Source organism: Pelodiscus sinensis, chromosome 17 (assembly GCF_049634645.1).
Source record: "Pelodiscus sinensis isolate JC-2024 chromosome 17, ASM4963464v1, whole genome shotgun sequence".
Lineage (NCBI taxonomy): Eukaryota > Metazoa > Chordata > Testudines > Trionychidae > Pelodiscus > Pelodiscus sinensis.
In genome coordinates, this window is record NC_134727.1 from 26169923 (window position 1) to 26184372 (window position 14450).

Consider the following 14450-nt stretch of genomic DNA (forward strand, 5'->3'; position numbering starts at 1 on the left):
CTCACTCACTCACTCACTCACTCACTCACTCAGAACAGTATAATTGGGTTAAGCCTAACCCAGATGGACAACTCTGCTGGCTGAGAACTTGTATAGATTAATGTTAGTGAAGGCCATTGACTGCTTATCCAGATGTTAAATATGTGTGAAATTCTGAACGGTGGTATTTTAATGCAGAAGTCACAAAATAAAACAAATTAGAGCCAGTCAAACTATTTCTTGAACATTTAGCCCTATTTTTTCTTCAAGAATCCTTCACAAACTTACTAATTTAGAAAATATAATAATTATTTATAAGTGCTCATATTGTTGTAAACAATACAAATAATATCTATTGCAGTAGAGCCAAATAGTCCCAATCAAGAACTTGTTGTGCTAGGCACTGTAATTATTGTTGTTTATTATTAGCGTACAAGCTCTTCAGAACAAGGAAGATGATAAAGGGAAGTCTACTGCTCTGTGTATGTACAGTGCCTAGCACAATAGGGTTCCATTCTTGGTTGTCCCTTTGGTACAACATACTAAATAGGATTAATAATAATTAACTGACCAATTTGTGTTGTAGTAAGGCTTTACCAGAGTGGGTTGCAAATCCAGCTGCCGAACACTACTTTTTTTTTTCTGAGGATGGGTCCAGCACTATTGCCAACAGTGGAAGAGTTAACCTTACAGCAAGAGAAGCAGTTCTGTTAAGCCATAACTTGAGGATGGTAGCATGCACATAGAGATCAAAACACAAGTATGTCAGATCACGGGGAAGCCCAAAAGGAAGCTGAGATCTGGAGACAGTGGATCCTAACATTTTAATCTGGAACAAGAGTAGGCACGTTGAATGCACGCACTATGTGTATTATGGGAAAGCTGTCAAAAGTCATCCAATAAATGAAAGCAATCCATCTGAACAAACATGGTGCAGTGAAATGAGGTGGGCATGGAGTGGCAAGATGGTGTTTAATTCTGCTACCATCTTACACTTAGGAGTAAGAGCGCATGAAAGAGATTTAGGAATTATGTGGATAACATCAAAGTGAAATATCCTGTTGTCTTGGGAGCCAGCAAATTACAGAATAACAAAAGCTACGCTGCAAACAAGAGACGTAATGTGTACAAGAATCTACACTAGAATTTACATCAGTATAACTTGCGTTGTTTAGGGGTGTGAATAAGTCACCTCCCTGAGCAAAAGAAGTTACATTGACCTAAGTGCAGGTGTAAACAGTGCTTTGTTGGCAGGAGAGCTTCATTGCCACTCGTTGAAGGGGGATTAGTTAAGTCAAAGGGAGAGCTCTCTCCCATCATTTTAGAGCATTTGCACTAGCAGCACTAGAGCTGTAAGCTCTGTCGTGTAAATAAAGCACAATTATATGACCAACAAATGTATCAGGCAACAGTGAAAAGAATAGATTCTAAAAGCAGGTGCAGCACTATTGGATGGCATGCATAATCAAGACATCAGTTTGATAGATGACTTAAATACACACATTGGCAACAGCTCTATAGACTGGGAAGATGTCCTGGGCACAACAGCGGAAGGCATCCAAACTTACGGTGATAAATGGCTTTTGAATCTCTCTAGTTCAAACACTGTATAGATAGGAGGCAGTTTCTGCTAGCACAAGATTCACAAGTTCACATGGAGATCACCAGATAATGCAGCTGTCGACTAGATAGGTCACGTGTATATCTAAGAAGTGAGCATCTTTTTTGAGGGGTGTCTAAGTCAGCTGAGAAGCAGATGTTGGCTCAGAGCGTTATCTCTGAGGGTCCACACTCCAACTTAAACTCAAAAAGATCACAAAGATGCACAAAGAGAATGTTATAGCAGTTGAGAAATTCTGGGTTAGATTCCAGATTGCATTTTGCAACTGTTCCAGTATTTTACAGAAACAGTAGTTGAGACAGAAGAGGAAGTAGTGGGCCCCCAAAGAGGACAAAAGTAAAATGCATGGATTATTACATCTGGAACACAGACCGTGACTGACAAACAGAAAGCTCTGAAGGCAAAAAAGGACCAGTGCAAGACACAGGCAGAAATCTTAGAAATGGATGCAAGAGACAAAGAAATAAAGAAAAACATTCAGGTGAGATAGAACTGTCTGGGTTCAGAAGAAGTCTCCAGAGGCAGAAGCAGCAACACGAGAAAGGAAGTATCAAGCAGCTCTATAGAATAGTGAAGAACCTCTCATGAAGACTAGATCATGTCCATCAATGACTGTCATGGACAAATACTGAAAGAAGAACAAGCCTGGAAAGAACATTTCCTTTCCACATTAAACTGTCCAGAGCCAACAGTCATGCAAAAGATGAGAGAAATGCCAGTGCTAAGTTAGAAATAGAAGAAAGACCTTTAAAAGCCCATGAAATTGAAGCAGCTCTCAAAGGCCATATCTAGATAAGGGAAATGCCTGATTTTCACACAATTCAAGGAGGTGTACTGAAGGCAGAAGGGAAAATTCTGACTGAGTGGTTCATAAAACTCTATAACGACATATGGGTGAAAAACCAAGAACCATGGGGCTGAAAAGATAGTATTAGGCATTATGAAAACTGGTAATCTTACTCAGTGCATGGTAAAAGTACCACAACTGGTGAGTGACAGTAATCCGTGGTAAAACTGAGAGCTTACAACCTGAATATAAGACAAGAGATAACAGGTGAATACAACACATGTGGGAGGAACACAAGGTAATGGTGACGTAATTGCATCTGATGAAGCCCATGAAAGCCTATGCCCACATAAAGTTGTTAGTCTTTAAGGTGCCACAGGACTCCACGTTTTTGCTGAAACAGACTAACATGGCTACCACTCTGAAAAAAAGTGGTCTTGTTAGTGTAATAAGTAGCAGACACAGCACAGCCACTGTCTAGCCTTTGTCAAATGTCTGTTAAATGGCAGAGCAAGATTTAAGGAGAGCTTTGAAGAAGGACAATGTAGTGTCTGGGTTTATACACCTATGCATAAAGGGTGGCCTGGGCAAAAGCACTAAGGTGTTTGAGAGATGGGTGTTAAAGGCTGGCATCATTGGCAAGGTAAGGATGGAGGGTTGAAGGCTTAAATGGCCTTAGATGTAAAGCTTCAGAGGGGTAGCCATGTTAGTCTGTAACTGGAAAAACTTCACTTGAAGAAGTTGGCTGTGCCCACAAAAGCTCATGATACCATCTACATGTTTTGTTAGTCTTTAAGGTGCTGCTAGAGTATTCATTGTTTTTTAAGTAAAGTTTTTGTTTGCAGTGGAAGAGGGAGAACAAGGGGTGGGACTAGTTTGTGATTACATTTCAACCAATTGTGAACTGGTTTTCAGCAATCTGCTCACTTTTGTCTTCCAGTAACAACTGCCAGCAGTCCCTCCCATAGAGATAGGTTTGTTCTGTTAATTGTACTGACTGACTTAGTCCTCAAGCCCACCTTAAGATTGTTCCCTGGAATAGAAAGTATCTCAGCCAACTATACTGTGCTTTTAAGGGGCCTGCACCATGTTGTGTTTCAAATGTACCCGATACCAGAACAAAGCATTTTTAAATATTTGTCCTTGTTTCTGTGTTTCCTTAATCAAAAATGTACTTTTAAAGGTTCACGTGCATAACAAAGTGATCTGTCCTATAGGGTTCTCGATGCTCTTCAGATGCCAATATGCTTGGGGAGATGATGTTTGGCTCTGTGGCCATGAGCTACAAGGGTTCTACATTGAAAATTCATCAGATCCGGTGAGACTCATTCTGTTGGGGTTTTTGTGTTTTGGGGGGAGTTTTTAAACTAACGTCTTCTTCACAAGATTCTGTATTGGAGTAAAAGTGTTGTTCTTCTGAATGTTCCCAGTGCTGAACAGAGGCAGTTTCTCAATTCAGGTACAAATAGTATTTGTCCTGATACTGATTTAGACATACAATAATGCTAGGCTAATTGTCATGTTATAAATGTAAGCCTTTAAAATCTGGAGGGATGTGAATAGAGGACAAGAAGGAAGTCTTGGGACAGTTGTGCTGTACTGACCTTTTCCTTTTTTTGTCTCACAGCTCCCCTCCTCAGCTCATGCTTAGCAAGGTTTTTACAGCTCGAACTGGAAGTAGCATCTATGGAAGTCTAAACACGTGAGTACATTAGAAATGGTATTCTCAGTCTGAGTAGCTGAACCTAACTACTGCTTGGAAGAGAATTCTGATCATGTCAGGAGCCTTAGAATCTTTTATCCATATCACAAGGAACTTTGTATTGTTTCCTGTAGCTTGCCTCCCTGTTATTTGCTTATGATCATCTCCACCTCACCTGGCCGTAAGGAAAGGGATGGACTGTCATTCAGAGTAGTTGCTGGCACTTCGGCAAAACTGATCCTGCAAGGGTTTTTCGTTTTGAGTCCTGCAGAAATCAGTGACAGTTGAGGGCACTCAGTATCTCTTGGGACTGAGGGTACGTCTAGACTACATGCCTCTGTCGCCAGAGGCATGTAGATTAGGCTACCAGACATGGTAAAATGAAGCGGCGATTTAAATAATCGCCGCTTCATTTAAATTTACACGGCTGCCACGCTGAGCCGACAAACAGCTGATCAGCTGTTTGTCGGCTCAGCGCGGCAGCCGTGTAAATTTAAATGAAGCGGCGATTATTTAAATCGCCGCTTCATTTTACCATGTCTGGTAGCCTAATCTACATGCCTCTGGCGACAGAGGCATGTAGTCTAGACATACCCTGAGATGTTACACAGCGGCTTTGTCTTTGAGCTACTTGCTGCTGAGTTTGCATGTGCTAACAAGAGATGTTAATTACCCTTTACCATGTTAACCCGTTGAATGCTAACCCAGGAGCAGCCCCCTGCTCACGTTGTGCTGTGGGCGGGGGGGCTGCTTCAGCTCGTTTGGGCCCACCTTACCACAGTCTGTTCCGGACAGGACAGGCTGAACCCATCACAGTGCAGCGCATTGGGCCTACCATCCCGTGCCATGGGGTGGGGGGTGGAGAACTGCTCCAGGCAGGTTGGCAGCTGGTAAGGCTCATTACTGGGTTACTGGTTAATCCTTTACATCTCTAGTGCTAACTGTACAACTATCCTGGCTTTGTGAGCACTGTTAGGTTAGTGGGGGTTTTCCACAACTGTTGTGAAAGCCTGCACTAGTTGCTAATGTGTTCCATTCAGGTTATCAATGAAATCAGACAGCACTGTACCAAAATGTGAATTACTGATTTTTTGTTGTTGGGTTTTTGCTTTTCTAGGTTGCAGGACAGTCTTGAGTTCATTAATCAGGATAGTAATACATTAAAGACAGACCATAGTACAATTATGAATGGACTTCTTGGAAACATAGGTAATTTAAAGCTGCTTTTCTTTCTTGGTATCTTTGTTAATTGAATAATCACTAGATTTTTAGACTGTTGCGAACAATTCCATATATGAACATTTATTATCCAGCTCATAAAACACACTGAAACAGTAGCAAGGGATTTTATAAAAAGAAACCTTGGCATAGATTTGAGAAAAGATGTATCGTTTATCCTAGGTTTTGGTATTGGGACGTGGAGCTTTTTTTTCCATCTTCATTAGTGGTTTAAATACTGCCTATATGAGGAAACACCACTTTTCTTGATCAGAGAGGGTTGATTCTGTCTAGCTCAATTCTCCAATTCTTGTTAGTTAATTTAATGTTCAAGCCAAAGTTCTTTTGTAGTTAGAATACAGTTGTCTGGAAAAAGTTAATTTGAAAATTTTAAATGATCAACATCCAAGATTATCTGTAGACATGCATACTCTTCTGCTCTAGTATCCAGACCCCTGAGGTGAATTGAATGTTGTGCCCCCAAATGGGGTTTTGGCTTCAATAATGGCATCAGTTCTTGGGAACAAGGATCCACCCATGTACTCATAAGTCTAAGTGAGGCTACATTTGTGCTTCAAGTTAAACATGGGCTGAAACTGCAAACGTGAACCAGCTTTAAAAAGGCAGAGAAGGTTCACACATGGTTTTTCCTCCTTGTTGCGGCACACATTTGTTTAAAATTTACACCATCACTTCCAAGCTAATTGAGGTATAATAATGATAATAGACTTGCGCTACTTTTCTTGCCATTAATTCATTTACAAGAGAAACCTTGTAAAGGAGTTTGAGATTATGGTTCTTTACATGCATCCAAGTTTACAAAATATGGAAAGTCAATGTTATACAACCTCTCATTATTCAGTGTTTCCTTTTGGCATTGTGTGAGATTTTTAAAAGTGCCCAACTGACTTAGGAACCATAGTAAATATGTTCTTTATCAGGCACTTTCCTCTGCAATTTGTATGACATTGGCATTTGTCTGGCAAAACTGCTGATGTGCCAACCCCCACTTCCCTCCACCCCTCAGAAAAAAAAAAGAAATCCACAGGGAAAATTAAAACTTGGGAATTGTCACTGTATGATCCAATGATATAAGTGCTACAAAGCACCATAATGCTGGTGGTCTTCTGCAGCCACAAAAAGAAGAGAATTCTCCTGCTGTGCTGTGGTAGGACGGGCCAGAACTTTGATTGGTGGAAAGTCACAGAGAAAAAGAACAGAAATACTGAAACTGCAATGAGACTGTACAAACTTTCAATCCTTTCATGAGTATTTGTTTACAGTTCTCACTTCATGGCAGAGAGAACAATGCATAAGATAAGGCCAAAAAGTTAATCTGTAACTGGAGCATTTGTAATAACTAAATTTAAATTAAAAAAAAAGGTTCTAACCCACAGGCTCCTGCCAACTCATGATATAAAAATGTTTCTGTGTGTTTTGGTTGGAGACTGTTTACACACTACTCTTTTCATACATACCTGCTCTGGTTTTTAATTAGTCCCTGCCATCTTCTTCCTTATTAGGGTCCTACCAAATTCATTGCCATGAAAGATGTGTTGTGGATCATGCAATCTGGTCTTCACCTGTGAAATCTGGCCCGTTGTGTGCTTTTACCCTGCATTATACTGATTTCACAGGGGAGATCAGTGTCTCAGATTAGAATCCTGACCCAATAGGGAGTTACTGGAGGGGGAGAAGGAGTCACAAGGCTATTTTAGGGGGGGATCGTGATATTGCCACTTTTACTTCTGTGCTGCCTTCAGTGCCGGCAGGAGAGTGGTAGCTGTTGACTGGGCACCCAGCTCTGAAGGCAGAACCCCACCAATAGTAGTGATGCCACCCTTACTTCTGCGCTGCTGTCTTCAGAACTGGACGGCCAGAGAGTGACAGCTGCTGACTGACATAAAGATGGCAATACCATACCAATACCATGCCATGGCATCCTTCTGCGCTGCTGGTGCTGGCTCTGCCTTCAGAGCTGGACTTCTGATCAGTAGCTGCCGCTTTCCACCTGCCAATCTGGAAGGCAGCACTGCCATCTGCAGCAGCGTAGAAGTAAAGATAGCAATACTGCAACCCCCCTACAATAACCTTCTGACCCTTCACCAACTCCTTTTTGGGTCAGGACCCCTACAGTTACAACACTGTGACATTTCAGATTTAAATAACTGAAATTTTAGACGTTTAACATCCTATGACCATGAAATTGACCGAAATGGACCATGAATTGGGTAGGACCCTATTAATTAAGAACTCAGTTATTTAAAGAGAAGGAAGATTACCTAGAGTTATCTAGGGAAGTGGTGGAATCTCCATCCCTAGAGGTTTTTAAGTTTCGTCTTGACAAAGCCCTGGCTGGGTTGATTTAGTTGGAATTGGTCCTGCTTTGGGCAGGGGGTGGACTTGATGACCTCCTGACGTCTCTTCCAGCCCTATGATTCTATGAAGAGGCACTTTAGTTAAAGTGCAGTCTTCTGAATTTTTAAATACATTTGCATAGAAAACCTTGAGTGCTCAATAGTTTCCCAAATTCAGCTTTTTGGTGCAGCTTGCAATTAACTAATTAAAAATGTCAGTGTTGTATTTTTTTGTGATATATGTAAAACAAGCATAACCTAGTTCCCTGATGCAACTTATGTATCAGTAATTAATTTTTCTATGATTTTAAAGTTGTTAATGTTTATTTTCTATCCACCATTCTTAGGACCAATGTCATGTATTTACTCCTAATTTGCAATTTAATTCTAACCTATAATTTTTCTTGCCACGCTATTAAATTTAATTTACTCATGCTTTCTTTCATCTTCTTCGAAGAGGGAGTATTCTAGCCATTCCCTCAATGGAGATGTACAAATAAATGTTTGACACCAGACTAAATCTAATATCTTTGTTAAAGTTTTAAGCAAGTAGGTGTTCCTAACTTCCAGCATAAATTATTTATTTATTTTTTAAAAGTCCCTTTTATTGGAGATAATGTAAAATTGGATCCCAGGTTTTTAAAAAAATCTTGGAAATACAATATTTTAACTGTAGGTACTTCAGCTTGGATTGTTACTCCTGCTGAGTATAAGAGCTGCATTCCCCTATATCTGTTGGTCTGCATTTGTGCTGGCTTATATCTTTTCCTCTCCTACAGACTCTGCTCTGCTTTACTAACTTCATTCTTTCATATGTATTTTACATTTTGCCATGTAGGTCTTTCACAGCTTTGCAGTCCTAGGCGAGCGTTCTCTGAACAAGGTCCGCTCCGCCTGATCCGGAGCGCCTCTTTCTTTGCAGGTTTGCAGTGTGCTGTGTGGATAGTCTAGTTGATGTAACAAAGATGTGTGGGTTTGTAGTATAGCCATGGAAATAAGATATGTTTTTAAAATACAGTTGTGAAATTGGAGGGGGAAACGTAAAGTGAGTCTGCTTTTTTTAACTTTTTATCATTGGTGAGAAGATGTTTTAAAAGTTCTGTTCTCTTAATGAGTTTTGTTTTTATAGATGCCCATTTGCATGGTGCATATTTATTTTGGAGGCAGTATTTGCTTTACAAACTAATTTAAATCTGGACTTGTTTTATCCAAATTTCAAGAAATGTAGTCACTTTTGGTTCATATAAAATGAACCTTTCTTGTTTTCAGTGGCTTGGTCTCATTTCCATGGCTGAGTAGCTTTTGTTTCACAGATCTGTAAAATATATCACATTTAAGATTATTATGATTGACACTTTTTTTTGATCTTCTATACGCATAAGGACTGGCTGTGAATAAATATACTGCTCAAAGCTTAGTTGAACAAGCAATTCACTATATAAAGTTTTAATAGTAACCCTTTTCCTTCCTGTTTACTATTATAAGACATTCTGGAAGAATTGTTTATTACATGGTCCAGACTTGAAAACACAGCTTTTATTGAGTATTGCTGATTTGTACACATCTATGATCTAAGTTTCTCTTTTTGTCTTTTACTTAGTGCTTTAGTGGCTTGGCTAATACCCTTTTGGTACATTATGATTTTACTCCATAAATTTGTTTATGAGAGAGAGAATGAATGTTGGCCTGAAACTTTTTGTTCTTAAATAAAGAGGCAGATTTCAGAAACAAAATATGTAAGAGCTTTTTCAAATAAAAATTTTGGCTTGTTCAGCTTAGCAGCATCTTTGGTGATGGGCTTGTTAGAGTGTGTTGAAAAAAATCTAAATTAATGCATTGACATGATGAGCATGATTTGGTTTTATTAATTAAGTGGAACACTACAAACAGGGACAGAAAATGTATATTCTCTTGTTGATTGGTGCCTTATTTTTCAGTTCACAGCAACCCTATGGACATGCCGGGGAGAGAGCAGAATGAGGATAGAGACAGCGGCATAGCAAGATCTGGTAAAATCCAGCGCACTGCGAATAATTGCCATTAGATATTCATCTATCCTGTTATCTAAGCCACCTTCTCTATTGCTTGGTGACCTCCCTAAAACCAGAATCCCAGAAATCTGACTTTCCCTACTATAATGATCTGTTTTAAAATGTATGTGTTAATTTATTTATATTTATGCAAATGCTAGAGATGAGCATCTATCCACATAGTTCAGGTATCCTTGATATACTTAAAATTGTCTCACAGAAATACTCTGCATTCAGCAGTACAGTTGAATATAACTCGCCCCCAATGAGCCAGGCAAGTTAAAGACTCAAATCTAACTCATAACACACTCAAAAATATTGTATTCCATTATTATTGAGGGGATTAATAATCTCCATTTTCTAATCTGGGTAGTGTCCCTCAATAAACTCAGGTTGATGGGACTTGCATCTAACATGCCATCCTTCCTGTCTGTTTTTCCCTCAACCTTTGGAGAGCTGTTAAGGGATTGAAACTACCAAGTTTCTTATCCATTAAAGAAGATTGTTCTCTTTCCGCCTTGTGGGGCAGGAGGCACAGTGCGAGGTATCTGCATATACGCAGTGCCTACACTGTTTATAAATCTTAAAATAAGAAATGTGTATAGATCAGAGGGATGAGCCAGATGTTTGATTAATCAGATGCCTTTAGTGGGGTCCCTGTAACTGCTAACCTAATTTCCCAAATATTCTTTTCTTTTCTCTTAGCAACGTAGAAAGAGTTTCACTTGTTTTTGTTTTTGTTTTTTCCTTTTTTCCCAATTCTTACAGCATCTCTGAGCAGCCTGCTTATCACTCCATTTCCCTCCCCGGGCTCTTCACTTACCAGAAGTTGTGCCAGCAGTTACCAAAGACGCTGGCGTCGCAGTCAGACCACAAGTTTGGAGAATGGGGTCTTCCCTAGATGGTGAGCTGATGACATAGCTGGCTTTACTTCTCATTCTTGCAAATTCCTCTAGTCTGATTCTGCTCTGGTGTACTCCAGAGTAACGCTATTACATGCTATGGCATATTTATACTGCTGTAAGAGAAATCAAAATTGGATCTCTGGTGCTTTTACTGATTTATTTCTCTATAGTGTTTACTGTTTTTTTTTTCCACACAATAAAACCTGACTACAAATTGCAGATAAAAATGTGGGTTTAAATTCTTAAGAGGAGCCCTGAGATCCTAGTAAAAAAGTAAATGATTGGCAAAGATGGGTGTGAATTGAAATACCAGATCCGAACTCCGCAAACTTCAGATCTGGTCTTTGAGATTTAAGGCCCATCTTTTAATCATGTGTCGTGCTTTTATAGAGTGACAACACTGATGTTACCAGGGAAGATGATATAACAGCAAATGCAAACAAAAGGAGTTTGCTTAAGTTAAATGTTCTGATATTTAAACATATAAGAACTCAAACTGCCATTTAAAGCAATAATTCCTCACTTTTTCCGCCCCCTTCAAGGTCCGTAGAGGAAAGCTTTAATTTGTCAGATGACAGCTCTGGCCCCAGCCCTGGAATTGTTAGGAAAAAGAAGATAGCGATTGGTGTGATATTTTCACTCTCAAAGGATGAGGAGGAAAATAATAAATTTCATGAGTTCTTTTTCTCACATTTCCCTCTTTTTGAAAGTCACATGAACAAACTGAAGAGTGCAATAGAACAGGTAAGCACAGTCTCTTGAGATTCTTGCACTTTCTGTATTTTTGTTGATTTTTTTTCTTGCATCTTACTGAAGTATCTGTAATACAGTGGGACAGATTCCTCTCCGCTAATGGAGTAATAGCAGATTTGTGCTCAAAGAGCCAGGTCTTTGCCCCTGCTTCCTACTAACAGTAGAGAGACTGTGTTGGGGAGGGGACAACGCATGCTGCAGGATGCTGAAAGGATCGTTGGAAGTTAGAACAGTCCTTAGACTTGCACTGGTTGAAAGGTGACTTAGAACCTCCTTTGTCTCCTTCTCTCAACTATACAGGATCCACTCCGGCTGATTACATTGCAGAGTCAGGATCCATTAGTGCATTCCTATGGGCTTTAAGCAACTCTACTATTTTAGTTTTTTGCTGAATAGTTTTACATATGAGGGGTGGATTGATTGTTTCATCTCAAACGCCTCTTCTAGGAAATGTTTTCTCTATGAATGTGCTGCTGCAATGAAAGAGTTAAAGTATGCAAACTTTGAACTCTTTTTTAGCTTGAATGTCTAAAAGTGCAGAAGAGAAAGAGACTGCAAATACACATCCCTCATATAACTCTCCTTATATATGAAAGTTGGCAATGTACCATCGTTTATCATGTTTGAAAAAAATGTTATTTGCCTGACTGGTAGCATAAAAGATAAAGCCAAACACATGACTTTGTTTTCCATTTTCTTTACTTCTGTTGCCATGTATGGTGTTTGTTATCTGTTTAATGATTTTTTTCAAGGCTATGAAAATGAGCCGTAGATCAGCTGATGCCAGTCAACGGAGTTTGGCATATAACAGAATTGTAGATGCCCTAAATGAATTCAGGTGAGTGTTTAGTCTTAAATCTTTTATTGCTGTTTCTTTGGAAGTGCTTGAGATCCTTTGTAGTGCAGTGTTTCTCAACCCTTTCAGATTGGCAATCTCTTATTCAAGTTAAGAAATGATTTGTGACCCACTTACCTTAACTGTAATGGCATTAAAACTACCATTGCAAAACCTATATGATTTACCTGGGTGTGTGTTTTGAGAATCTATGAGAGAGTACTTGACTGTGAAAGGGCATGGTGATGTGGGAAGCAGGTGAGCAAGATTTTCTTTGCTTCGTTTTGTAATAAAGTTTTCGATGCCTCACATTCCTCGGATTCCCTTTCATGGTCCACCCTGCCAGTTGTAACCTACGGGTTGAGAAACACTTTTCTAGTATATCTTTTCCTGATCTGTGAATAAGACAAACCTTTTCCCCTCTCAGATCTCTGAGAGGAACTATAGATATTGCTCTACAAAAATTTCCAACAGGAGCATCCTTCAAAAAAAATCTAAGCTTTTCCTCTTGACACTTGTACAGTGGAGAGGGCAGTGTCACAACCTAGTTCTTTTAAGCAATAACACAGATGAGTATGTTGCTGGCATTTTCCTTGAGTAATTCAGGTAGCATGGGAAAAGAAAAATGAAACCAATCTGTTTCTAATGATTAGGTAGGAGTGGCAGGATGCCCCTAAAAGACTAGAACTACATTTAACAAGCCCTGGAGACAGCAACATTATATTGTAAAAAGGTAGTTAACCTTTTTTCCCCGACATTTAACTCACCGGGTGTTTTTCTTAGCAATAAAAGATTCTGTGGGACCTTTCATCTGAGGGGAAAAAAAGTGTTCCAGTTTAGTTGCAGTTAATAGAATTACAGTGGTGTGACTGAATATCCCTGGATTATGTGCTCTTTAAGGGCAAACAGCACAGTTGTGGTATTTTCCAAACATCTCTCATCTCATAATGAGCCAGATCCTCAGTTCTGCAAGCAGCTGCTTTATGCTGTCAGTTGTCTGTCTGGGCTGGAGGGACAGGCCTGTAATGCGCCATGCTGTGAGACTTTTCAGCACCACCTGAGCTGCATATGCAATCCTGGAGGCTATTTCTAGGAGCTGTCTGACATCGGGAAATTTGGCAAACTCAAAGGTGACTTGAAGTGCCCTTAGGCGTTCTCCCTGAGGATGCAAGTTCTGTGCTTTGCTTCTGCAAGTCACAGCACCGGGAAAACTCACCCATGTGTTCTTCCCCTCTCAATAAGTTCTGTTTGGTTGTGCTCCAGCTGAAGAGTAGATGACGTGCAGAGAGTGAAAGAGAAGTTCAGGGTTCTCGTCTTTGTACTTGTAAGGTGAAAATGCAAGTGGAACAGTAAAATAAAACACCTCACTTTATAGGACAGGATTGGCAAGCTTGTTTTCTGAAGTTTTTAAGTGATCATTCATTCACATGACACATTGATTGGGTAACCCCCAATGGAAGCAGATGTGCACTACTAGTTTTATGCAGTGTTTCCATGGTGGTGTGAATACAGTACCATTGCAATGAAAGTAGGTGAATTAAATCCAGTATGGATTTACCTGGGGCCTCAGTCTTCATTTGGATTATTTTATTTTTAACTGAGTGTGTTAATAGGTAGGAATGCGCAAATGCTCTTGCAGCTTTTGGCAGCTTTCTAGAACCATATTCCTCTGGGGTGTGTAGACTCGTAATGCCGTATTGTAGCCAGATTACTATGAAAAGTGTTTTTTACGGAACAGAAAAATGCCTCTTTTAAACTAAAAGTATAAAAAAAGAAGTGCATGTAAATGTCAACATCTGGATGAATGAGTTAAAAAATCCATTTGGGGTTAAATGGAATATCTTTTAGATAGACACTTGACTTCTGCATTATTCAGAAAATTCAGTTGTACGTGCATGTGTTGGGGGAAGATGTGAAGCTCTCCCATTAGCCTCATTTCCATACTTTGGCTGGTATAAATCAGCACAGCTTCACTAAAGTCAATAGTGCAAGGTTAATTTATACCTGCTGAGAGTATGGCTCCCTGCTTTACTATCCAGGGGCTAAAAGATGTACTTCCCTGAGGTAAAGTGAAAATGAGGATGGTCCATATATGGCCCTCTTGTTGCCCACCACAAAAATCGGTTTGGGGCAGCAGGTGAGAAGGGGAGACTGGCTAGGGATGTAAAGGATTAACGGGTTGCCCTTTTGGATGATACTTACCAGCTGATGCTTACCGGGTAACCAGTTAACCAGCAACTGGGCTGCAGCTTGCAGCATCCCC

At 39.8% G+C, this 14450-nt stretch overlaps 1 protein-coding gene across 4 annotated transcripts in view; it reads left to right on the plus strand.

The window, feature by feature from the left end:
* FNIP1 (folliculin interacting protein 1) overlaps positions 1-14450 on the plus strand; it is a 99538-nt gene that overhangs the window by 60620 nt on the left and 24468 nt on the right. For 3 of the 4 annotated variants that reach the window (XR_003087990.2, XM_006116070.4, XM_006116073.4), the window contains exons 4-11: positions 3605-3705; positions 4015-4089; positions 5207-5298; positions 8503-8586; positions 9602-9673; positions 10463-10598; positions 11142-11343; positions 12105-12190. Coding sequence is in view for 3 of the 4 variants with exons in the window: in XM_006116070.4 (XP_006116132.1) it covers positions 3605-3705; positions 4015-4089; positions 5207-5298; positions 8503-8586; positions 9602-9673; positions 10463-10598; positions 11142-11343; positions 12105-12190 (848 nt within the window). In the remaining variant the exon portion in view is untranslated. The remainder of the gene's footprint in view (positions 1-3604; positions 3706-4014; positions 4090-5206; positions 5299-8502; positions 8587-9601; positions 9674-10462; positions 10599-11141; positions 11344-12104; positions 12191-14450) is intronic. The other variant, XM_006116071.4, reaches the window with a different exon arrangement.